The sequence below is a fragment of the Cyprinus carpio genome, chromosome A13 (assembly GCF_018340385.1).
Source record: "Cyprinus carpio isolate SPL01 chromosome A13, ASM1834038v1, whole genome shotgun sequence".
Lineage (NCBI taxonomy): Eukaryota > Metazoa > Chordata > Actinopteri > Cypriniformes > Cyprinidae > Cyprinus > Cyprinus carpio.
The window spans coordinates 25,550,274-25,577,400 of record NC_056584.1 but is presented as its reverse complement, the minus strand read 5'-3'; the positions used below and the strand labels follow the sequence as shown (position 1 = coordinate 25,577,400).

At 36.0% G+C, this 27,127-nt stretch overlaps 2 protein-coding genes across 8 annotated transcripts in view; one reads left to right on the top strand and one right to left on the bottom strand.

Moving 5' to 3' along the window:
- The window catches only part of tmem63ba (transmembrane protein 63Ba), a 28,218-nt gene extending 12,295 nt beyond the window's left edge, over nt 1–15,923 (bottom strand). Inside the window, 4 exon segments of the mRNA XM_042769506.1 lie at nt 652–696; nt 2,230–2,309; nt 3,355–3,579; nt 15,600–15,923. Coding sequence (XP_042625440.1) covers nt 652–696; nt 2,230–2,309; nt 3,355–3,549 — 320 coding nt within the window. The 5' untranslated portion in view covers nt 3,550–3,579; nt 15,600–15,923.
- Nucleotides 15,924–17,915: 1,992 nt separating this feature from the next.
- LOC109094551 (arginyl-tRNA--protein transferase 1-like) overlaps nt 17,916–27,127 on the top strand; it is a 76,102-nt gene continuing 66,890 nt past the window's right edge. For 6 of the 7 annotated variants that reach the window (XM_042769502.1, XM_042769500.1, XM_042769499.1 and 3 more), the window contains exons 1-6: nt 17,916–18,066; nt 23,368–23,431; nt 23,874–23,936; nt 24,129–24,244; nt 25,035–25,133; nt 25,546–25,752. In XM_042769502.1, coding sequence (XP_042625436.1) covers nt 17,967–18,066; nt 23,368–23,431; nt 23,874–23,936; nt 24,129–24,244; nt 25,035–25,133; nt 25,546–25,752 — 649 coding nt within the window. In that variant the 5' untranslated portion in view covers nt 17,916–17,966. The remainder of the gene's footprint in view (nt 18,067–23,367; nt 23,432–23,873; nt 23,937–24,128; nt 24,245–25,034; nt 25,134–25,545; nt 25,753–27,127) is intronic. The other variant, XM_042769501.1, reaches the window with a different exon arrangement.

Genomic DNA, 27,127 nt, shown 5'->3' with positions numbered 1-27,127 from the left:
ACCTATAGGGTGCTAAGACCCTAGCCAGAAAGTGCATGCTTTAAGGAACGAAAACATATTATTTAATGGTGAAGTGTGTAGTTTTTGCAATGTTACAATAACTCTGTCCAATTCCAGTTTAACATGCAGAGATAATATAAGTTAACCATGTGTAGTTTGACTTTCTGAAGAGTTTAACAGATTGGCGCTTGCAAAACATTGCTCTGTTTGTTTCAGCGGTCCAACTTGTGCTGTGAGTTTGGGACAGGACTATCTTGTTTATTTCAACAATGGAAGACGGCATGAGAAAATGTGGTAGGAGAGATTAGAAAATCTGTTTGGAAACATTTGTACTATTTCGTTTGGTGCAGAAAATACACAATTCACCTTTAAAAGACACCAATCCATAAGAAACACAATTATATTGATTAGTTCAGGTAAATTTGATGAGTATCTTGAGAAACCCTCAACCAATGGACTCTAGGAAGGAAGTCATTTTAAACAAGGACAATAGAAAGAAATAAAAAGAGTTAGAAACAGTACACAGTGAACAAATTCACCCCAAATTCTCCTGATAGAGCACACAGCAGAAGAAATGCCAGAGGGTAAATTCAAAAAGCAGACACAAGGTGTCCTTGGAAAAGAGAGCTGAAGTTTAAGAACAACACATACTATTCCTGCTCGTCCAGACGTTGATAGTCCTGATTCTGCCTACGGCTGAGGGAAAAGAAATTACTAAAGTTCATGCTAGACAGAAATGACAGAAATCTGTCAAAATATGAGATCACTCATTTGGAGGAAGAACATAATATTACTCAGCTGAGATGCAATAACACTAGTAATTCTTCATTTCCGTTGGCTCAAGCAAGTTATTACATGTAATCAAATCAAACCTTCTAAAAAAAAAAAAATATATATATATATATATATATATATATATATATATATATATATATATATATATATATATATATATATATATATATATATGAAAAATTATAAATATATATATATATAGTATTATAATATAAATATAAACTAGTATTGTCAGCTTGACCTGTTTGTAAGCAAGATTAATCTGTGACATAAGGAAACAGCTCTACAGGTTTTAGGGACGAAAACATGTAAAACGCCTTGGGACAAACTCATGTACATGTGATAATGGTAGGAGTGCAGTAACTAACTTTTGAATCATTCATTAAAAAAGTAATGCACTGCCAAGTTGTAACAGGCACTTGGCTTCATGATCAGACTTTTATAGGGTTTCACTCTTAAACTTTTATGACATTTAAATAGAGAACTGGGCAGTCTTAATGTACCTGTTGTAATTCAGGGAAGTGTTTACGGAACTAAATGTTCAAAACAGATCAATGAATGTTGGAAGGGTACACAAAAAAAATCATCACATTTATTTAAGGGTTGACACCTCCTTAAATAATCCTTAAAAAATGGCTAGACGCCACCCAAGACTTGTTCTTAAAATATAGCGCGTGGATCTGACTCCAGCTGAATCATGGCTTTTTTAAAATAGATGTGTTAGCCTGAAACATGGAGAACAGCTTTTGACATCTGCGTAGTGACCGTTGGAACTGACAGGACAAAAAATTATGATTGAGATGCCCGGAATATAATCAGATCTCCCTTAAACATAATCTTGTGTGCACTTACATGCCAGTCAAACCAGTTTCCAAATCAAAGGATGTGAGTGTGATTGAAAGGCAGGGTCATATTACTAATCAAATAAGACTGGCTGTGCTTTTGGAAAGGTAGAAGCTTCAGATCTGTACAACCAATCCATTAGCTAAACCCATTACGCAGCTGCTGAGATCACGCAGTGTTCAATGCAAGAAACACACTGCTGCAGGATGCATTTTCTCTTATTTTGCCAAATCAGAGGTCTTGTCCAAATCATGACTGTCCAGCTGTAAATATACAGCCTGACAGTTTCCCAAAATGTTACTCAGTGCAGGAAAGATGAGTGTTTGTTTGGGGTTATATTGGGGCCAAGAGCATGCTGTGAAAATGCAGCCAGCTGAGGCCGCAGTATGAAACGCTGGGAATACGGCCCTAATGGTGCAGTTGTGTTTTACAGTTTTAAGAAAATGACCTTTTTCAATATTACAGTAATGCAAATTAGAATTATTGCACATTGCAGTAATGAGAATAACGACAGAACAGGCCTACGTGCAAAATGGTAAATTAATTTTTGTTTAAAGTTGTATATTAGAGAAAGCTACTATTCATTTTTACCTGTCAGCATCAGAGACCAATGCAAGACGGCCATAATCAAACGCCACCTTCCTCAAGACAGAGAACACACATAGCAGCACCTGGAGACACAGAACATACACATTACACATTCAGTTTCACATCTCATTCCACACATGCATCCAAACGCAAATCCCTGTTCACAACACTGCAAATATGTGACAAATAGCACATGCAAATTAAGCACAATTATGAAAAACATTCCTACAGTGCTAAAATTTAGAACTGCAGGTAAACAAAAAACATTTTTCTGAGACCCAAAATAATCAGAAATATGTGCATTGTGGATCATAAAGGCCTGCAGAATTTCACAGAAAGCTCTGATGATGTCCACTGAATTTGATAGTTTTACGGATCCTCAGCCACTTGTTTATCAACACTTACATTATGGATTTAGGAGATGCTTTTATTCAAAGTGACTTCAAATAGATTAGCATAAGCGATTTGTCACAGAGCCAGCAATATTCTCAGTATACAATGCCAAGTTTATAAGACTGCTAGATTGGGAAACAAACTCGAGCAATGGAGAAGTGAAAGAATTTATTTTTATTTATTTTTTTGCAAGTGGATTGGTTTAGGGTTGTAGAGTGGTTAAGTGCCGGCAGAAAAGGTGTGTCTTTAACTGCTTCTTGACAGTTTGAGGTTTGCAGCTCATTCAACCAGAGAGAATCAGGGAAGATGAAGGTTTTAGAAAGCGACATTGTGTGTCTTTGTGAAGGCGCCGCTCATTCAGTGTCTGTTTTCATTTTAAAGTCAACATGGAAACAGCTTTCACAACCCATTTTATTTCTGTAATGTGATGCATAAAAAAAAAAGAAAAAAAAAAAAAGGCCTTTTGTATTGTGAAAAGCGGGTGTTCCATACCAGAATAGACTGTGTTTTCCTTATGGTGTTAGATGTCCTATTAAAAAGTCCATTACCTACAAGAGTAACCTAAACAACTATTTTACAATGGGTTAACATTCAACAAGAAGTCTGAATCATGCATTAGACCAGGAACAGGTATTAAGAAAGTAAAGATGATGAAGACTGATTGCATGTTGACTTTGAATGACAAACTCATGGCAAGTGAACAACAACTGAAAATTGTAAGCCTGTGTTGCACACCAAGAAGCACATGAAGTCAAGGGCGAGTACGGTGGGCACTCCTCCGAAAGGCAGGCCCTGGAGCACGGTGCTGCGGATCCGGGCAGAATAGCAAAAGTCCTTGGGGTCATTGTGGATGGTGCAGTTGTCAGAGCCTGTGCAGACCTCAGCTTCACCGGTCACAGCCATCACGAGCAAAGCTAAGACAATCAGCATCCTCAGTACTGCTGCATAATGAAACTCCACCTGTTAGGAGACAAGATGTAGAGGGTGATAATACATATTTTAAAAGTGAATTTTTAGGGGTACACTAGCAGACAAATGACTCAAAGCTTTAATATTGATCACATGGGGTCTGTATGTGCAACGAAAAAAATTGCCCACTTTCATTGTATGAGTCTGTTATTTTGCTTACCATTTTGCATTTTACAGAAGAAAGAAAGTTATAGAAATTCGGAACAACATGATGGAGAGTAAATGATGGCCGTATAGTCATTTTAAGGTGAACTACTGTACTTTAGGAAATGGCATTGACAATTCAGATTTGATAGAGAATTACATAGCTGAACTAGCATATTAAAGATAAAAAAGGCTACATTAAAAGCAAACAATGAATCTGGCTCATGCTTTCTTCTAAAAAGTAAAGAGAACTTTTTTGGAAATAATCAGACAGGAAAGACCTGTCACGGTAACCTATGAGAGAATACAGAGAAAACACATCAACACACATCAGCAGCCACAGCTTAAGGTCATAAATCAGCCTGGTGTCTAAAGATGTGATTTAGCAAATTATTTAACTGCTGGAAAGCTTTGCTGTTAGTAACTGAAAACAGATTTCTACATCTACGTGGACCTCTAAGACTGTGCATGCTGTGCTCTGCCATGCTGCTGCTGAGACACATCTATATTCCCTCTACAGTGAGATCAGCCATGAAACTGCTTGACAATGGACAAGCAGAGGTCAGTCAGTCATTTCAAGCTGACTCTCTGAAACAAAATGTGCCAACTGTACCAAGTTCTTCCTGAGGGAACAGTGTAAACTTCCCAGCCAATACTGTCTATTTCAAAGATTAAAGGGTTACTCCACCCCAAAATGAAAATTGTGTCATTAATCACTTACCCCCATGTCGTTCCAAACCCGTAAAAGCTTCGTTGGTCATCGGAACACAATTTAAGATATTTTGGATGAAAACCAGGAGGCTTGTGACTGTCTCATAGACTGCCAAGTAAATAACAGTGTCAAGGTCCAGAAAAGTATGAAAGATATAGTCAGAATAGTCCATCTGCCATCAGTGGTTCAACCGTAACGTTATGAAGCAATTAGCATACGCAATTTGCATTCAGCGGATGTTCTTCAAAATGGCTCTACGGTGATGCGGAGAGACACAGAGGAGACACGTTGTTGAATAAAGTCATTATTTTAGTTTTCTTTGCATACAAAAAGTATTCTCGTCAACGTTACGGTTGAACCACTGATGGCAGATGGAGTATTCTGATGATATCTTTCATACTTTTCTGGATCATGACAGTGTATTTTACTTGGCAGTCTATGGGACAGTCACAAGCCTCCCGGTTTTCATCCAAAATATCTTAAATTGTGTTCCGAAGACGAACGAAGCATTTACAGGTTTGGAACGACATGGGGGTAAGTGATTAATGACAAAATTTTCATTTTGGGGTGAAGTAACCCTTTAAAGAATAGTTCACAGGAGGGAAAAAAGGTTTTCTTTCATCTGTGATACAAAGAAAATGTTTGTTTGCATTGCCATGGTAAATGAGGTTGAACAAATATTACAGTTTAATCTGCTTGTCATTTGTAGTTACATTTGCTAATATATTGCACAAAGAATGCAATGCAACATACACATAAAAGGGCTTTCCAGTGTGGATTCATGTCAGAACCAAGGTTATGTTAACAGTGACAGCAGGACTCTGACTATTCCAATGGAAAATAAATACAGCACATAAGAGTGATGGGGAGAGAAAGTCACATGCTGGGTTTTGTAACAAACCAAGTTCTGTGCCAAACCAGCTGAAGGTGTGGTAAGTCACAAGCATCATCTTTGACATCATTTCACAAGCACCAATTCCTGGTAGGTGAAATACTATATCACCCTGCAAAGAAATTTCCATCATTCAGGGAATTTTGACAAACAAATGGCGCCAAAAGAACACTTTAGTGCCACCCACTACCATTAAGGACTGCAAATGATGCAAGTCAGTCTCAAACTACTATTTTGTATTTAACATAAATAAACATAAATATATTGTTTCTCTCTGTAAACATCTTTAAATCAACAGTTTCTAATTCCTCCAGCATTTTTAATTTTTAATTCATTTTGCAATGCTTCATGGATTTTAAAGCTGTGAAGTACACAATCTTGTACCTTTGTCTTTTTGTTAGAGTTTGTAATGTTGTGATTCACCTCATAGCTGGTTGGTTTTGCCCCTGGCTTATAAAGGCCTGTTCACACAAATGTCAATAACTATAAAGTTTTAATAATCGTTCTAATTCTTGAACAGTATATAACTATATCACAACTATAATGATAATGACAATGAGGAATATCGTTGGAATTACTTTCAGAACTATTTTTGAATGATAAAAACATTGACAGCCAATCAGAAAACATCTTACTTTCAACAGCATTTAAAGTGGACAACAAAACTGCATCGTGCATTTATAATAAACAGAACAATATTGTGCTTTGGTGCACACTCTAATATAGTTATATTTTTTAGTTTGAATGGGCATCTTAAACGTAGGCTTTTATAAAGTCCCCATGGGAAGGGGTTCTTGCAAACTTCTGCAACTGTTACTGGCGCATTCAATCAAACAGCTGGAATGTTTAATTAGATTAACGAGATGCATTAAATTCAACCACGTTAAACGGATTTATTTAATAAATTGCAAATGTTAATGCATTGCCTTTGGCAGCCGTTGAATAATTCATACTATAGTTCATACTGTAGACGTCAGACTAGGGTCTCTAGAAGGCTTTGGGACAGATGGCTGGGACATCCACCCCGCTGCTGTTCTTCTGAACTCAATGCGCTTTTGTAGGATGAAAACAAACAGCGCATGACAGAAAACGTTACAAGCTTGTGACAGCCAAGCTCTAATAAAAGCATCAGGTTGCAAATGATCCATATTATAGAGACACATTCACAGAGAGCCCTTCTTTATTTATGTTCAATTAGGCCTGCTTCCACACGGACAGATCTTGTGATTTCCTGGCACTGCGTATTCAAATCACATAGTGTTGAACAGCACCCCATCTGAGTCTGACAGCCAACGGTCTGAAAAAGGCCAGTGAAGGCCTCATGTTGAACGCATCCTGAGCGCTGACAGATTGTTGCTCTTTCACCTGTTTTTGAGACGTCTGAAAATGTGGTCAACAGATCAATAACTGAGAACTGATTCTGAACAGGTCACTGGAAACTTCAGCAAAGCACGTGCCTTCCCGTAACATGCTGACACTCGTTAAGTTCTGAATTGAACTGAAAGTTCTGACCTCAACAAGGATACTAACCACTGCTGATTTGTTTGTTATATTCAATTATTTATCTAGCTCATGATGTTGCTTTCATAGTATCGATTAAACAAATGGCCTTTCTTGAAATGGAGAGATGAAAAGATGAAAATACCAGCATAAAAATCTGATGTAACATTTCTCCAGTGCTGCTGCTGAAACTCCTGATCTATAGCACATCCTCACTGACCTCATTTGTGCCAGTATCTTTAGATTCGGCTCAGCAAAACAGTAGTTACGGTGTCTGTGAAAGTTCATCATCTTAGGCCAACAGTATTGATCTATACAGGTTCACAACACCTGCAGCATTTACTAATATCAGAGTTGGGCAAAACTGAGCAATTTAAAAACTGGTTCCTATGCAAGTCATGAGTCTGAATTTGAATCAAACTGGCCACAAATCACATGATGCTGGAATTTACCAGAAAAGTAATTTAACTGAATTGTGATTCAGAGAATCTCAACAGAAGTTGTTAGTCCAACACAAGATCTTTTGACTAATTGTGCCTATTAATTCTCTGATATGTAGAATAAATGATATCAACATAGTTCTAACTCTAAATAAGTTCAGTACTGTCAAAACAATTAACAAAGGGATCAAAAGTTATTTTGTACAGCACAGCACCACACAAAAATCATCCCATTGTTTTTAGATGTCAAACTTTATAAAAATGAATACTGATAACAACATATTAATCTACTGATTCATCATACAATATTTAGCTTAAATTGGGAAATGAAATGTCACTGGAGTGTAAACAATTAAATATAATGAAATGTATACAAATTAAATACACATTTCAAACACTGATAACATTTATCGACATTAATCACATTGATCATGGGTTTCTGGATGTTTGAGTGATACATTATGAAAAAGTAAACATTAAAAACTATACATACAGAAGTTATACGAATTAATTTGAAATGTTTTATTTTATTTTTTGCATCCAGTATCATGATGTCATGTAATTCTGATTGGTGCACAACTGTTAATAATACTTTAGCCTTGCTATTTTAATGGAGAGTTACATCATGTGAGTGAGTGGCCTTGGATCAGCTCAAACAACTGCTATTGCCTGTAAAAACCTGTACTGCCTATAGTCATTCCTACACTCAAGACACACTACCATTCTGCTTACAAATATGTCATCTTCATGCCCCATTGGACTACACTTCAGAGTTTAGCCTTCATGAGAAGGACAGACAAATCTAATTCTGTGGATAGGAATGTGTCGTTCTGATAATCAGTTTTTTTTCCAGGAGTTGTTGGCCTCAAGGTGAAAGGAAACTGTCGATCATTAACCACATTACAAGAGTGAAGTAATACTGGCACCATTTCATAACAGCAGAGCTGTAAATAACACATTATGACATAATTTCCAAGGTCAACGTGACACCAATTCATAAACATTAGCAGCAGTCTTCAGGGAATATTACAGCAGAGTTTGTTTCAGTGGACTGTGTAATACAAGTATAATTAATCCGTTTTTTTTTTTTTTTTTATTACTGTAGTATTGTCTGCTACTGAATTTTATTACCTGTATCTACCTGATCCAGTGCTAAACACTTCACCACTTTATTTTTATTTTATAACTCATTTTCATATACCTTTATGTCTACACACCCTATGTCTGTGCTGTCGGAATATAATCGTCTAGTGCGGGGGTCTGGAGGGCCGGTGTCCTGCAGAGTTTAGCTCCAACTAGAGGTGAGCAATGATTTTTGATCATGGATGATTAAAATGTCTCCACGATCTGCTTTTAAGAAATATGGTAGTATGCTACAGCGCACATTCTATCAGTTGCAGTTCTGGTGCCTCCTTCTCAATATACTGCACTGTTAACTCAGCATTAGAGTTAAACTCACAGGACACTGCACTTATTCGCAATCACAAAAGTACATTATTGGCATGTGCTTTAAAGCCTTGCCAGTTAAACATTTCATTTGCGTGCTGTTCTGACATGCTCTTTTTGCACATATACCTGAGCGAACGCACACTAAAAAGCCAATCAAACAGCACCTGATTACTGGACTAAGTTATCTTTCTCGTCTGATTGTGCTAATACTGTCAAAAACACACAAGGTTTAAAGGTAAACACATTTGGTTATGTCTCAAGTGAAAGTAAAAGAAAGAAAAAAAAAGATGCATGCCTGCCTGTATATAACATGCATGCAGCTCTTAAAGTGACAGCAGACTAATTGTACTAAACATACTGCTGCTTGTCATTAAAGGGATAGCTCATCCAAAAAATAAAATTCTGTCATTATTCACTCACTCTCATGTTGTCCCAAACCTGCAGAAGATTGAAGAATGTGGGTAACCAACAGCTGCTGGTCCCCACTGGCTTTGATAGAAGGAAAAAATATATATTATGGAAGTCACTGGGGACCAGCAACTGTTTGGTAACCAACATTCTTCAACAGAAGAAAGAAACTCATTCAGGTTTAAAACAACTTGAGAGTGAGTAAATGATGACAATTTTCTTTTTTTTGGTGAACTGTCCCTTTAATGTTAATAAAACACAAAGAGAAAAATCACTCACTAGATAGTTCAGGTTCAATTTAATATAGTTGATTTATTATGAATTTGTTTTTATTTTAATCAGTGAATTGTTTATAGAGTTTTGTTTTTATTGTTTTTTTATTCAGTTTCTTGGATGCTTCTGCTTAATACACCTACTGTATGTGAAAAATAAAGCACTGTTTGTTTTATTTGTATATATTGTGTATTTGCAATGTGTATCTTTGTTTTATAAAGATTTTTTATCTTCACCCACTCTGGCCTAAATGTCTCCCATTGTTTTTTATTATATTTTGTAAGGCTTTGTTTTTAAAATAGGGAAATTAGTTTGGCTGTACTGCTCAGAGAACTTGCAAAATAGTAAAACCAAAATAACTAAGAACTGTGACAAAATCATGAACCATGATTTTCCTGAAAAAAATCGTGATATAATGTTTTCGCCATATCGCCCACCCCTAACTCTAACCCTAATCAAACACACCTGAACAGGTAATCAAGGTCTTACTACGTATACTTGAACCTTCCAGGCAGGTGTGTTGAGGCAAGTTGGCTGTGCAAATAACATACACATGCCTCAAAAGTGTTTCAGGTATTATAAATATGAAAAATTCAAATATAACCAAACACAAATAGATACAGGAAGAGTGTGATTAAGAGATACTGACCATGATATCATTTTTCAGTTGAAGTTCTGGTTAGTAAAACTCACAGCAACACAACAAAGATAATTCTGGAATGCAATTATGGTCCTCATTTACGAAAAGAACGCTTGAAAGAAAATTGGGCGTACATTAGTTTCTATGCAAAACTTTAAATTTATCAATATGGCTTCGATCAAATCTCACGTCAGGTCTCAGCTCGTGTTCGCAAGTTTTCGAGTTAGAATGAATTTGCTTGCAGCACAGTAAATCTGGCGGAGAATAGTATAATGACAGCATTTTGTTCATTTAGATTATTTTCCTGACAGACAACCAAAGATATTTAACCAGTAAGATTCGATTGTCAAATTCAAAATAAATTAAATTTGAAAAAATGTTTTTCCCTCCCAGGGTTTTAGCTTTATATGCGCAAATAGCAGCATACAATGAGTAGGGCTGTGCAATTAATCGCATTCGATTGTCGTGCGCATCTCGTCAGTAAAGACGGTCCCGTGATTAGTACTAAATCAGCATCACCTGCTTTCAGATTGAGCGGCTTTCATTACACTGAGCCGTAGTTCACTGACAAATTAGGCGATACCACGTTCGAAATCGAATGCGATTCATCTGCGATTATGAGGGCGATTTTGCCTAATTGTCAGTGAAATACTGCTCTGTGTAGTGAAAGCTCAATCTGAAAGCAGGTGATGCTGATTTAGTACTAATCACGGGACCGTCTTTACTGACGAGATGCGCACGACAATCGAATGCAATTAATTGCACAGCCCTAACCATGAGGATTCACATCATGAACCTGCAGCGCTTCTGTGAATGGAGGAAAGCAGAGATTAAGTATATAAAAGTAATAAAATAAATACTAATACACAAAATATATTTAACTTAAATAATTAACAGATTACCAAAAAAAAAAAAAAAAATATATTATAGTTTTGTGTTCTTTTTGTGCATTTTATTTTTTAATATTTTTTTCTTATTAAATCCAATTGATCGCGCAGGTGCCACACATGCACACACACACAACATATTCGTTCTCGGTGCTAACTTGACATTCATCATCAAACTAAAATGCAATTGATCGCGCAGGTGCCACACATGCACACACACACAACATATTCGTTCTTTGTTTTATCTTTAAACTCATTTGTATGCTGTTTATAATGAATGCCACTATAGCCTAAATCGGTTGGTTAAGTGTTTGTTTCTATGTTAGATTGATAAATGAGGCCCTATGTGTTGTAACAAATTTTTCCGTAACATTGCACTCACTGTGAAGAGCAGTGATAAATTGAAATATTGGCCAGAGCGATTTATTAGCTGAATTTAACCATTTTCAAATTAATCTGCATTTACCAATATACAAGTTTTAGTTTATCCATGTGCCAGCTACAAAGTCAAAACTGTAAACACTGTAAAAATATATGAAATATATAATAAAAAAAAAGTCATTTTTGAATTAATCTGCATTTACCAAGTGGTAACATTTTTAAGTTTTAAGGCGGTAACAAGTTTTATGGTGTGAACTTAATCCTCATGTTGTGTTCTGGTCTATTTGACCTGGAGAGGATTTTCTTTTTCACAAAAATCCTAGTTAATGTTAGCACATTGGACTATAACCAACTGACTTTGCTCAAACAGGTATAACAACTTTCCAAAAATATTTTAAATAACTTTTTGAACTATAACAACTTTCCAAAAATATTTTAAATAACTTTTTGAACTTTTTTTGTTTTTTGTGGATAATGACTGGTATTATGATTGTGTTGTTTTTTGTTTTTTATGTCATGCTCCTTTATGTTATGAGTGAATCTTGGATTACATCTTTTTAGCAACTTGTTTTCTTTCGTTTAGCACAGGACAGATGATGTGTTTCTCTTAGTAACTGATTGATTGTAGGCATAACTGTAGGCCTACGACCGATCAGCTCCTCAGAGAAATACAACCTGTGCTAATCCAAAGAAAACTAAATTGACAAAACAACTGAATCCAAGATCTGGTCATAATATAGAAGAATGAGAGATTTACAAGCAGTTTCAAAGACTGGTCATTTTTGACCGGGAACACCAAATTAGGTAAACAACTCTCAATGACAGATGACTGATATCATGTTAATAAACCAAAGTACTATAATCTGTTTTGTACCTTTATAATACTTTCAAACACCATAAAAACACAGGTGGTAAAGAGAAAGCAAATGACGCATGAAAGCATCAAAGGTGAAGTGTTATAAGATGACTGATTGGATGTTTGACAGTATTTTATTTTAATTTTGTTTTATTTTTTTTTATTTATGTTATTTTATTTATCTGACAGGTTTTTTACCACAACATTTTACAGTCTATTACTGCTAAAATGACAATCATTTATGCTTCTGAAATGTAGTGAATTCAAAGCTAACATAAATAAGTGTTCATTTTGAGTCAGCAAATAGATCACAGTCAGTCTTTCACCCCGGGCTCTCGATATCAGTAACTCCCATTGACTACTAATAAAGCAAACTAAAGTCTGAGGCAGTACATTTAAATCTTTTTTGCTACCATGCAAACTGTACATTCTCGTGAGACAAATGTAACATATGGTGAGTCCCAGGAGCAGTTGTTGCCTTGCCGAGTAAAGGCCTGTTCACACCACAACATCGTTATAGCTGTGGTGTGGACTCTGTTACTCTTTAATACTGAGAATGATTTTTAGAACTATATCTTTAGCATTATCTTTATAGTTATCGTCCTTGGTGTGAACAGGCCTTCAGATTCTTGATTTTTATTTATATTTTTAGAACTATATCTTTGGGATTGTATTTATAGTTATGGTCAACAAAGTAACGCGTTAGAGTACTCTAATTACTTTTTTTTCCTGAAATGTGTAACTTAACGCGTTAGTTTCGTGCGTAAGTAATCAGTAACTTCGTTATTTTTTAAAAAAAAGTAATCCGTTATTTTAAGGAAAGGAAAATCCCGACTGCAGCCTGCTTTTTGTCAGACAGTAGGCCTAGGTCTACTGTGCCACCTGCTGATGTATCAGCGGAGCCGAAGCTTTGTGATCGTAAAGTCAATGGCTGTGATACGTCTGTGCCCTGCGCCTGACGCTGTGTGTGTGTGTGTGTTTTTTTTTTTTCGAACTATCGGCAAGATGGCAGAGAGGACAGCGTTTGGTTTATGGAAGTACGCACATTATTTTCAATTTGTCAACGAAAAAGAAAAGAACATAACGGTAAAATGCACACTCTGCGTTGTTGGTGAGATTCTTTTGTCGGCCGAAAATTATTCTTCATATTTTTTAAAAAAATATTTTTTTTTGAGGGGGATGTTTTTTTTTGTTTTATATTTTTGTGTGTGGTTGTTCATCATTTCTAAATGGATTTAAATCTGCAAGCCTGTTTAAGGTTGTGTTTACAAGTAAGCATACTTGTACTCTTATAACTGCATTATTTAAAGTTAAAGAAAAATCAGGAGTTATCTTGTGGTGCTCATAATATACAGTAGCCTAGGCTACCCGGGCTGGGTAGGTGCGAATTTTGATTAATAAATATTTTCTGTGATAATAAATAAATAAAACGCCATGTGGAATAGCCTATTGCTGACTGTCTTTCCTGTTATTGTTATCCTGCAGTGTTAATTTAGTCGGATGACTGACGTTATTCATTGTCGGGAGTCACGACTTCTAGGTGCATTTAAAGGGACCGGGGGCTGTGTCTGTCATGTGTGAGCCGGTGCAAACGGCTTTTAATTTTTGGTAACGCATGAGTACTCTAACGCGTTTGTTTTATGAATAGGTAACGCCGTATCATAACTGATTACTTTTAATTTATGGTAACGTTGTAACCTAACTAACTACTTTCCAAAGTAACTATACCCAACACTTCTCCTCAGTTTCATAAACTCCAGCCAAGCTCAAAGCATAAATGCATTCTGACTCCAGAGGCAATATTAAACTTGGAGTGAAGCCTTTATCCTTTTCAAATGCACTGAAATGGTTTTAAATCTGTATCCAATTTCTAGAAGCCATCACTGAGCTCAAGACACCAATGAGCTCAATATATTGATTTTCATTGATCTAAGCCGTGCCGGAGGCCAAACGCAAGGATCATAGATCTGCAGAAGAAAACATTGAGCAACCTTCTGCTGCTACAACAGAAACTAAGTGATTTGACACAGGATAAACAAACTTGGCAGAATTAAAGTTTTGTAAAGTTTTAACATATCACAAAGTCTGAAATACCAATAAAAAACTTATTTAACCCAAGACACACACACACACACAACATGTAGATGTCTACACGTTAAAAGTGTTTTCTTCTGAAACATGAACGCTACCATAGATTAAAAAGTCAAAGTAACTAATTAGTATGCAAAACACAATAAACAACACAACATTATCCCTCACATAACTACACCACATCATGCTTGCTTGATCTCTCTACATTGAAAAGTTAGTGAAACAGTTTTCACTTAGAAATTGCTAGAAGAGTAAAATTCACAATTATTTATGAAGAAACGACAAGTAACATTGAATTAAACGTAAGTAGAAAGACTGAAATCATATTTTCTTGTGATCCATACACTGGTAATCTTTAATCATTTTATATACACTTAAAAGTAGACCAGGGGTTTTCCATCGTGTAGACGCCATGATTAATTACTTCATCTTAAAATCTAAAATGCAGCTATACGTTTATATATATTGAAATATTTATACTGAAAATTAAAATGATAAATTGGTGTCAGACATTACTTAGAAAATATTTAGTTTCTATTACTCATATTATTCTACTTAGTATAATATTGCTATACTGTTAAATCCATTATTTATTTAAAAAAAAGTAAATGTTTTATCTTATCACATTTATTTACTGATTGATTGATTTAGTTGATTTGTATTATTTATTTATTTACATTTTCTTGCAGACCCCAGTTTGAAACCCCCGGCTTTAAACTGTTTAACACAGTTACATATTCGCAGACAATGCATTTAAAAATCTAGAAGCTCAAATTCAACATAAAAGAACATTAAGTAACATTTGGTTTAGATATCTTTATAAAGCTCTAGTGACATTATAATCAGAATATATGTCGGTTGAGTCCACCATAATCTGTCATGATGCTGGTGAGGATTGACAGATTAGTTATGCCACATATCACCTCAAATACATCGAACTCAATAATAACCACAGCAGACACCATCAACATTTACTAGACTTTCAGAAAAACAGCTGTAGCTAAGTAAGATGAGGCTAATCAACTCACGCAACCAACATCAAAATAACCCTGCGAGCTACAGCCTGGCTGTGAGACTATTATATTTAGTCATTATTAAAGATATATAACAGGTTATTGTGTACTGATACATCTTTAGAAATACTTGTGAATAAAGTTAAATTCTTAGTTAGCTAACGTTACAGAATGCGCCCTAGCCGAACTGTTAGCGTTCAGGGTAAGTTAGGTGGTTTCTCACCAACCTGTTTAAATTGTTGGTACTTAAACTAGTCCAACACAATGATCAGACTAACAACGCTTAAACTAGTTAGTTTAGATGTTACAAGTTAAGATAACTCACCTGGCCGCGGTGGTCAAAGCCAACGTAGCTTTCGGCTAGCTACTTCTGTAATCCCCAAATAACCGTGACAGTCTCCGAATTCCAGTTTAGTGTGTCCTCAGAACGATTTAATAGTGTTGGGAAAAACAAAATGCCGAAGATCAGTCCATCATTCAGTTAGTGTCTCATCTGTACGACACTGATACTCAACAAGCCCTAGCATGGCTGTGGTGGGTCGGGCCGGTGTATGAGCGGTTGATAGGCAACACACGAACTGTTTCCTAGCTGGGGCGTCGTCCAAGTTCGGCCCTCTTCGGATTCTTTCGGACACACTCGGCTCCGCTTTCGAATTCCATTTGCGCACGTTCGGTTGGTGTTCGGTTTTAGTCGGATTTTCTCGGAATTGTTCGGCCACTTTCGTTCTTTTAAACGACTTTGCCACCTGGTGGTGGTTGTTACGCACAACTATAGCTAAAATTATACAAAAAATAATAATCTAATATAATCTAATATTATTAATATAAAATAAAGTACTTTATTGGGCTGACTTTGTTTACGTACATTATCGCCAAAGTATTATACACAAAACTAAATAAGTGCAAAATAATATTATAATAAATACCAATAAATATAAGATTCCAAGTATGTAAATAATTATAACATAATATAACACTATTTTTAAAATGGGTCTTTTGAATCATAAATGGTTTGTTGTTGTTTTTTAGAGGGCTTTTACAATGGTTTGTTGTTTTTTTTTAGTGGGTTTTTACAGGACCACAACAGGAAATGTACAGTAAATCAGTGCTTCCAGGACCAGGTCATGTAAAACGGAGTTGCAACATGCTTTGATCTCGCCGCCACGCGGTCACGTGGCTCATGGAGCTCTCAGTCTGTCTGAATGGGTTTAAATGGGACAGACAGCAGTAATTTCTAGTAATTATTAACACATAACGTGCATTGATTGTGCGTCGATGACTACGGTTTACAGTTTTATTCTGGAGAGCATTAATATGTTCTCATGGTCCTTGGCAGTCAAATGTGACCAAACACCTTGGGCCTCATTCATGAAACACGAACACTCGTTCTTAAAGCTGTTCTGACGAAAATTTTGGGATTCATGAAAGTGTTCGTTATTTACAAATGTTAGTTGATACACAAAAACCTGCTCCCAGCCTCGCGTAAATGGGTTGTAAATCATCCCAATGTCACTGATGATGCTGCATGTTTATAAAAGTATTTACCTTACATCAGTGGTCTCAAACTCAATTACTGGAGGGCCACAGCTCTGCACAGTTTAGCTCCAACCCTAATCATACACACCTGATCCAGCCAATCAAGGTCTTCAGGATTACTAGAAATTTCCAAGCAGGTGTGAGTTGGAGCTGCTTGGAGCTAAACTCTGCAGAGCTGTGGCCCTCCAGGAATTGAGTTTGAGACCTCTGCCTTACATAATCACATATTTATAAAAGTATTTACCTATTCCTTGAATGGGCAGTCTTCACTGAAACTCATTCAACCTCCTACAGGGAGAGAAAGATTGCAGAAAGACTAAATTATGACAACAACTATCTGGTTATGGTCGCTATTAAGGTGTTAATCATGTCATCTAACTGCAATTATAGTATAACGATCTATTATCTATCGATAAACATTAACTATAACGTGCTTCATAAAGTACCACTACTGGACAGATTTCCAAGAGGTCAACTGATGCTCTGTTTATAATTAAATTTTAGTTGCTAAATTTAGTTTGATGAATATAAAAAAATTCCTAATTTGAGTTACTCAATTTAGTTTGATGGTTTATTTGAATTAAGTGAAACAGATGATAAATTTAAGACGGATGCAGTTCATTTTAACACTTAGAAATTGTGACATCTCAGACCAAAACAAAGATCAACAGGACAATAATAATAAAAAAAAATGCTCTAATGTTTCTTTCACAAGATACATTCTGTGAGCAATTTTAAAAGACACTGCTTTGTTTTTATTTTTTAACACAATAATGACAAAGAACTCCCCAAAAATGTTCCCATTCAAATGAAGGAAACATATTAACGCAAACAAATTTAGATGGAGGATATTAAAATCAAAAAGAGATCTAATCACCTGGTTAATGCAGTTATTATTACTGAAATCAAATTTACCTAAAAATAAATGTTTGGCAACTTTACTTCCTACTGTGTTACACGCGTCACACGCTTTACTTCCGCATTCCTCAGTTCACACTGAAAGCCTATGGGAGTGTTTAAACGGCGCTGACGCCCACCTATTATGGGCGGGGTTTCAGCAAGTCAGACCAATCAGAGAAGCTCACTGGGCGAGCGTTACGCAGCGTAATTAATATTCACGAAGTAGGGTTCTTGTCGCAGCTGAGAGAGCGTGGAAATGGCAGCGGGTGGATCGTACAGTATAGTGGAGTATTTCGGGGGAGATGGCGGCCACCGCTGCGGTTACTGTAAACACGAAAACGGCAATTTCTCACACGGTGAGTGGATATTAATCTGTTACCGGTGGCTGGTGTTAAATATTCAGTGACTTGACGGAACTGTTCAGGGAAGCCGGTGTTTTGACTAGCCTTCAGCGGTTTCGTGAATCGGTGCGCGTGATTTGTCAAATGTTGAGACGCTTAATGATATAAAAGTATTGGTTACATAGTAACAAATGTGTTGCTTATAGTACTTCACTGTGTAATCCATTCTAAACAGCATGGTGGTCTCATGGTCTGTGCTGTCTATAAACGTTTCCTCTCACTGAAATGTGACAGCTTGCAAATTTAAAGGAGTATTTTATTTATTTATTTATTTTTTTAAACATAGAAGATATAAACGATTTCTTGATGTGGAGGAATAGCAGAGGCCTGGTCATGTTTGTTCACCCCTGTCTGGACCAGTGATTCATGTGCCCTTCTTTTGCAGTGGGTTTAACAGCCCACATCACTACAGGAGCTGTGTATTTATCCTTATAATAAAGTGCTTATTTTATACAATTTAGACAATCAAATACAGGTTTAAATGAGTTTATGAAATAATGCATTTACAATCTTTTAGATGGCACAGACCCCCAAATACAATTATCCTATTAATTAATATCCTATTAATTCCAACTAATTAGTGTATTAAGTTGTATTTTCTACTCATTATAGGGCTTTTATAATACTGTATTTATATATTTGTTTACGTAATTATCCTATTAATTAATATCCTATTAATTCCAACTAATTAGTGTATTAAGTTGTATTTTCTACTCATTATAGGGCTTTTATAGTACTGTATTTATATATTTGTTTACATATTTATTTTACGTTTTTATCATTAATAATTAAAAAAACTTTTTACAATTTTTATTCATTAAAGTATTACTTATTATTTTTTATTTGCCTTTACATTTTCCACATTTTCCTTGCAGTTTGAAAACCCCTGTACTGTAGAGTTACCACAGCTTACAGTTTAAACAGAGATCTGGTCAATTTTAGAACGTGATGTGCCAGATGTACCAGTTTTCGTAGTTCCTAATCCCATGATAGTGAAAAATGGTCCAGGGAATTCCAAGTTTGATGGTCTAGGATAGTCACAGAAATAAGTGGTTTTATGTACTCTCAGTTTGTTTTTTGCTGCAGCCACCAGATAATTCCCATTGAAATGAAGCTTGTCTGTGAATGAATGTGCTGGAGATAATCTGATCCTGGTAATCTGCTCCATGCCACATAATGTGGAAGACCGGAAGAAGGAAGCGTGCCTCTGATGCTAATCCTGATGTGGCTGGAAGCCATCATGATGGGACCGTTCAGAGGCGTTTGATTACTTTAGTTTGGCAGGGGTCCTAAGCAACTTGCATTGATTATTTTAGTGACCAGCATAATGGTGATTGTCTCAGTGACTCTTCACATCTTTGGGGGCTCTGTCTTTAACTGAGTGGCCGCCATTTCAATCCTCCCATGAGGGAGAATAGTTGAATTGATTGCCAAAGTATTAGAAAGTGAAAGCAAGTACTTGAACCTTTTAAAGTCAGCATCAACATTTGATGCATTTCCCATTGAAACGGGATATTCAATGAGAAATAATGTTGGACAGGACTCTAATTTATTCATTGCAAATGTATTTGACAAAACTGGGTGTCACATACCAGAATAAAGCTGTATGTTGCAGTTTTAGAGGTGGAACAGGCTAATAAAAACAATATGAAGACTTTTTTTTGAGTAATGTGAACCAGTGCATCATTCACAATAAGTCTAAGTCAATGCATTATTTTAGACTTTGCAGTGGTGCATTCATTGATGCACGTTCATCTTCTTAGTCTTTTTTGAGTAATGTGCACTAATGTATCATGAATAATAAGTCTGAGATGGTGAATGGGGTCAATTTTGGTTTCACCTTGACTTTTTGAACAATACAGCTTTCTCTTTTATTTGGGCTGCACTTTTACAGTTGTGGTAAAGCTGTGCATAATTTTTCTTGTAAAGTATACTGAAAAGTTACCATAATCAGCAGTCTAGTGGAAATGCAGGAAAAGCTGGTTCTGGATGACTTAAGGACTGGCATAACTATGCAGAAGTGAATGACTTGTTTTTAATTGTATCTCTTTTTCTGTTTTTTTTTTTAGAATTTTGTTTTTTTGTTATGTTTCTGCATGAGCATAAAAAATATCTGCACAGTTAAAAAGCTCAAAGTCCAATTCAAAAGAAGATATTTTATTTAACTTTTCAAAAACTACAACGAACAACTCCTTTGGACTACAGTGCATATTTTCCGGGATTTGTGATATCACAAAGATCGACGAATGGGACAAGACCTGGTTGAGCTGCACTAGAGAAGGCAACGAGTGTTATCACTATGTTGGAGACACGCTAGCTTTCCCAAGACAGATGAGTTTAGAGGGATTACAATGAGCCGGGTTTAAATCGCACTCAAATTGATTTTGATGCAAAATTTAAAATGAAGCTGGCAGCAGGCGGCCGCGGCTTTCTTAAAGGGGCATGAAATTTTGCCGACCAGGCGCCAAGTGGAGCCAATCACAACACAGACTGGCGCAGCTAACCAATCACAGCACATTTCGTATTTCAGAAGGCGGGCCTTCATTTGATACAGGAACTATTCGAGTCGTTCATGCCAGACTGGGGAGAGAGGTGTTGTAATAATGTAAAATATGTGAAAAATAATCTATTTTTTGAACAACCGAGAGCCTGTTCTAGTACACCCCCAAAACAAAATCAAGACTTTGTAAAAGAGCATAATAGGACCCCTCTAAACTTTTAACTTTATCACTCTCTGATCAAATTTCTGCAATGAGATTGCATTACACTGGGCTAATGCTTAACCCAGAGATCACACACAACCTGAATCCTTTGTCAGACACATGCTTCTAAGTTGCAAAATTAGGAGTGCAATGAAAGACATTTAATTTATTAGAATTTTTAGTTCATTAAATACTAGATACAGTTTATTTTGGAACCAAAATAATATTAACCAGAAAAAAATCCTTAATGAATAATGTGCAAATTTTAATTATTAACAACCTTGAAATACAACCGGGACTCTTATTTTGAAATGCAAATGCTTTAGTGTTGCTGGCTTTTTATTCAAAAAAGATGAGGCAGAGAAAATGTGAACTTTTTGAAAGCATGAGCCTTCGCTTTTAAACATGCAGCACATTTATGTATTTAATGAAATCATCATCATCATCATCTTTTGAAGTTTAATAATATTCATATAAATCTTTATCTTTATTAATCTTAAAATGCTAATGAAGACACTTTATGAATGATGATAATAATAATTATTATTATTGTTACATTTTAGGGTCCCACAATGATGTAAAAAAAAATTTGCACACATATTTTAGGGTTCATGCACTTCTATTTTTAGTTGCAAACACCAGTGAAATGCTTGCACTGTCAAGCCCTGTTTATGAGTGTTTTAATAGGAAAACTCGTTTTCTTTTAGTTATTTTTCTTTATTATATGAGTAGAGTATTCAAATGGTGTGTTTTAGCAGTATGGTAATAAATCAGACTGCAGGTTAACTAGCACAGGATGTGGTTTGTGTCTGTCTTTTCAGGGCACAGACTAACTGTTGTGTGGTGCGGTTTGGGTCTGAACTGAACTGTTTGCCAGTGATGATTTTAATTTTTTCATGAGGAGATCATGTAGTGTGTGAATGTGATAACTCACATTTTTAATCTTTTTAGGGCTTGTTGCTGGCTTGTTTATCAGCCTCAAACCGAATCAGGGGCTATTGTGTTGTGAAAAATAGGTGCCTTTTGTCAGCTAGATTAATGTACGATAAGTCAGGTAAAAACAAACCTCTTTTGTTGTGGTGATCAGACTGATGTCACTTCATGGGTCTTTCTGGATTGTGTCGTGTTCTGTTCTATTAAATCGTCTGTTTGTTTTTGCTCTGAGAACTATTGTTCTGGCCTGTAGAGCTCGAAAGTGAGCACCTGCTTTTTCCTGGCTTGGATTCTGGAAGTATTTTTAATGTAATTCGTTTTTCTTGTTAATTTTACATTTACATTTTGTGCATTTAGCAGATTAGTTTATCGAAAGCAGTTCTCTTCCTTTATTTCTTTTCTAATTTTTTTTTTTTTAGAATATTCTTTAATGAAGCGTTCTATACCTTAAACCACCTCTAAAATGGATCACAAAATTAAAATAGATTAAAATCAAATAAAAAAAGTTAAAAAGGTGCAAAATATAAAGACTGTCTATTTATTCAGTTTAAAAATCCCACTTAAAAATCCTGTTCAGAATCTCTGTATATAAAATAACAGTCCAAGCCTTTCAGTAGCAATGCATGATATCAGTACATCAAACAATATTTAGTCTTATTGTTAACTTTTTTTTTTTTTTTTAACTTTTACCTTTTTTTTATTTTTTTACCATAACTTGCTTGCTGTAATCTAGCGCTTCCCTTAACTTAACAAAAGCATGATTTATGTAAATTTTATGTACTGGTATCATAGATTGCTAACATTGAAATGCTCAAAATCGGTTTCATATATGTAGATTTCAAACACAATTTTAAAAAGTAATAAATCTAACTGATTGTTCACTGACCATTTCTGCTTGGCAGCACCCCTTTGTGCTCTTTCCAAAATCTGCCAAATCAATCATTTCTGTTTTCAAATAAGCACCCTATTGTGATATTTTTTATATATGCATGTCTCAAGTGTCATAATTATTTTAGCCTATATCACATGTATATATCAGCCCACCGTCTTGTTTTCTATATGGGTTTTGCCATTTAACATTGACATGTATACAAGTTACTAATTTTTATCAGTCACTCATATGCATCTTTAATAAAATGTCTTGTCAGTATTGTGTAGTCTTAATAATTATGTTTTTATTCCACAAGGTAGTGACAGGATTCTCTTTAATCTGAAATTCTGTGTCTTAAGATCTCCTCAGTGTTTGCATTAAATGCATTATAGCTCAATCTAGATAAAGAGACCTCTTAACCCCACAGCCAAGAAATGGAGAGAATTCTCAAAGCTTTGAGGGCTGATGTCCTGTACGTGTCCTTGTGTGGGAGCTTAATTCTCCATGACGTCAAAGGAAACATTTCCCTTTCTGAAGAGTGTGTCAGAGAGGTCCATTTGAGGCTCACTGTGTCTCATATCTAAAGTACACATGGATATAACACCGGCATAAGATGCCCTCCTGCTGTGATTATACATGCATGCACACACAGCTTCTTAAGAGTTCAAGTGATCGTACATGTCTTTATTTAAGAGGTTTATCCTTGTAAGTTTGTGTTGTATGTTCTAAATGCTGTTGTTCTCTCTCTAGGCATGTGGTCCCATACTATGACAGTGCAGGACTACCAGGATCTCATCGACAGAGGCTGGAGAAGGTGCTGATGGATCTTATTATCTGACCTCTGAACTGCGTCTTCTGACTCTAAATCATATGCCACATTAATAGGTTTTCTTGCATATTGTTTTAGCAGGAATCACTTTTACACATGAACAGGATTCATTTATCAGACACTTTTATTCAAAAAGACTTACAAATTAGTTTGTTATAGAGCCATCAATTTTTATAGTGTGCAATGCCAGGGTTAATTGAAACAAATTGATGAATTATCATATATATAAAATATATGTTTATTTTTAATAAATGATAATTTATTACAAGAAGAACTGTGAATTTTAATGTAGAGTTAGTAGTGAGTCCTGCATAAATGAACTGCTTTTATTAATCATTAATTATTGGTTTGTGTATGCCTAAATTTTAATTTTATTCTATTTAAATTAAAATGATCTCTCCTATTTATTTTTATTTTTTTTTTCTAGAAGTGGCAAATATGTTTACAAGCCTACTATGAATAAGACATGCTGCCCACAGTACACCATCAGGTAAATGATCCAAATATGTGGTATATTAAAATTAATATCTTATAGTTAAATATGTTAAGTACTGAGTTATATTTTTAACTGTATATATTACAGCTTAGAAATGCTAAAAAAACAATGCAACAATCCAAATATGTTATGTGTCCTTTTCACTTTCTTCATATTTTAATATGTTGTTGTACTTGTTTTATGAAGGTGCCATGCTTTAAACTTCCATCCGTCGAAGACTCACAAAAAGACCTTGAAGAAGGTGAACAGGTTCCTCTCCAGAGGAGAGATGCCAGTAGAGAGGCATGATGAGGGACATGAAGGTGAGCGCCGTTTACTGGATATCAGCAGCCGCTGGCTATTTAGGCCCAACATTTATTAAGAAGTATCATAAACCACACACAGGTCTAATGAAGCTGGTACTATCGTTTTGTCTGTGTTTTATGGACTAATTTGAAAAAGCTCTTTATTACTTTCAAACATTGACAGAAAATAGTATAAAATGTGTGACTTGCATGCCTTCCACAAACTGAAGAGGCCACATTATTTACTTTTGAGCTTGAGCTGACTAATAAATTACAGCTTTTACTGACATTCAGTGTTTATCTTAAGTTATGAATTAGCTCTGATATTGCTTGAAATGATGATTTATTTTTCCAATAGAGGATTCATAATTTAATTTTCATTTACTGTATATGCAGCTTTGTAACAATACATGCAGTATGTTTACTGAAACATTTTAATATATGAAAAATGCAACATAACTTCCATGAACCTTTCTGAGTGATGGCACAAACAAATCAATGAACCAGTTTGAAAACAGTTCAGAGAAATTGTCAGTTTGAATTGACTGAAGGATTCAATCTTACCAACTCTTAACGCTGTCTTTGCTGCTGAACGCTCCTTTGAAATGGCTCATGTTTTCACAGTGTCACTTAATTTTACGTTGGCAGCAAATCATATCTGGTTACATATGATTCAGTATATTGCCCAGTTGCCCAATTTGAGCCAGTGTATAAAGAGTTGTATCCCCAAGCCAGTGTTTTCTACAGGTATAGCCTCTGTCTGTTTCTTATGTCTTGTGGTCTGGTCTGATTCGGTTTGCCATCCCAGGTTTGTTAGAAGATATCAAAGGTCGTCTAAAGCCCTTCTCTTCCATACTTCAGAGGACAGTGGCTATAGCTGCAGGAAAAACCCAGTCGTTTTTGTCAGGTGCGCTTTCTGTGCTGTAGACCAGACATTAACCTGACACCCTTCCCGTCATCCAGGCATCACGTTATCTCACCCATATTTCAGTTTTCTTCTCTTTTTGTCTTTTTCTCCATATTGTGTGTTTTCTGTGCATGATTTGTTTGTGTATGACAAGTTTTGTTAGGGTTTATGAAGTGAAGTTGCTTGCGACTGCAGTCGCTTCCCGAGCGAGACCCATTTCATTCTATTTAGTTATGCATGTTTATTTAATGTCTGTGTGGTTTTGTAGTATGATGCAACCGATTGTGGTTTTCTTTTCAAATGATTTTTCATGATTTGATGGTACCAAGTAGCGGTGCGAGTTGAATGAATCCCTGTATTAGACCACATGAGAGTCATTGTGATGATGGTTATCTTAAATGTGCATGTGTAGATTCTTTAGGAGAGATCATGGACTCTGCGCATGAAGAGGGTGTTCAACCTCCTCGTCAAGATCCTCTGAAAATAGACCATAGTGAAGTACAGGACATCAGCACCAGCCCAGACACAGACACCACCAACTCAGCTGCACCAACAACGCCCAGAGAAGACGCAGCGCCCGCCCCAGAAGAGAAAACTCCTACTGTTACACCCAAACCAGGTCAGTCTCATAGAATGTGCACGATGAGCTTTAAGTTACCATAGTTACAGTTATTTGATCGATTCATTCAGTGAGTCATTAGACTGATTCACCAATAACTGATATGTTTGAGACAGATTTTTGAGTGTTTTTGACCAATTTATTAAAAAGAATTGGTTCATCAGAGTAAATTAGATGTGAATCTCAATGGAAATGCATTACTGTTGTGTGCAACCAATTAGGACATCACAACAGAAAGATGGGTTGTGTTGTTAGTTTATATTATTTTGCAGTTCCCACAAATGCTGGGATAAAAATCATAGGGTGTGTCTCGATCAGCTCACTAGTTCAGTAGTCAGGGCACTGATAAGGGAGTCAGCTATTTTAAGGGAGATTGACGAGCTCGAGAGCTGATTGAGATGCACCCAAAGTCCCTTTAAGACAAGTTATTTCACTTGGTGGCTGTCTTTGAAACGCCTCTCAGGCATGCAAGTGCCACTCCTATCTTTTTGAACGGGGAAACATCAAATTCTAAATTATTGTTAAACTGTTAAATATTGAAATATTTGCCTAATAAATGTTGTTTCTTATGCTCCAATAGTGTTAAAAAAAGCTTATTTTTCAGGCTTGACTGGCCAATGCGCATGTGCAGTCCTAGCGTGCATCTCAGAACGCTGACTTTATGACTTTATCAATTGGCGATTGGCTTTTTTTATTGAGAAGGCAGGACTTTTCCGCCATATTGCGCATTACACGTTCTCCCATTTAGCAGTGCACCATCTATGGTATATCTAAAGTCTTTAAGTCATGCATTCGATTAGCGGGAGGTGAAACTTCCATGGTGGCACCAAAGTGGCGCTGGCTTTTAGTGTAGATCCGGTGTAGGCTTGTGTTCCAAGCAGACGTTAGCTGCAACACACATGTAAACAAAATGTTAATGCCCTTTGAAAGGAACATATATGCTCCCTTCAAACTGGAATCATGGCGGAATATCCTGAGATGTTCACTTCACAGGGCTCTTACGGTCGCATAGAATAAACGTCTGCAGTAATAAGAGATACATACAAAACCTGCAGAGCGGTGGTACACGAGGGCTGGAATTGAGAACCACTGATTTAAGTCATTTTGAGGCTTCTTGGAAGTTTGCTAAGGCGTCTAGGTGGGCACCAGCTCCCTGGTTGAGATCCAGGTCATTAAGGCAACCGAATGTTATTAAAATCATCTGGGTCTTAAAACCGAACCAGTTCTGAAGAAGAACCAGTGGTCAATTCCTAACCGGACTGGTGACTGGAAGATGCTCCTCTGAGAAACACTAGAGGGCAGCATGTGTTCAGAAATAAATGTGGCATCTGATTTATTTTTTTGTATTTTTTTCGCATCCAGTCACATCATCTGT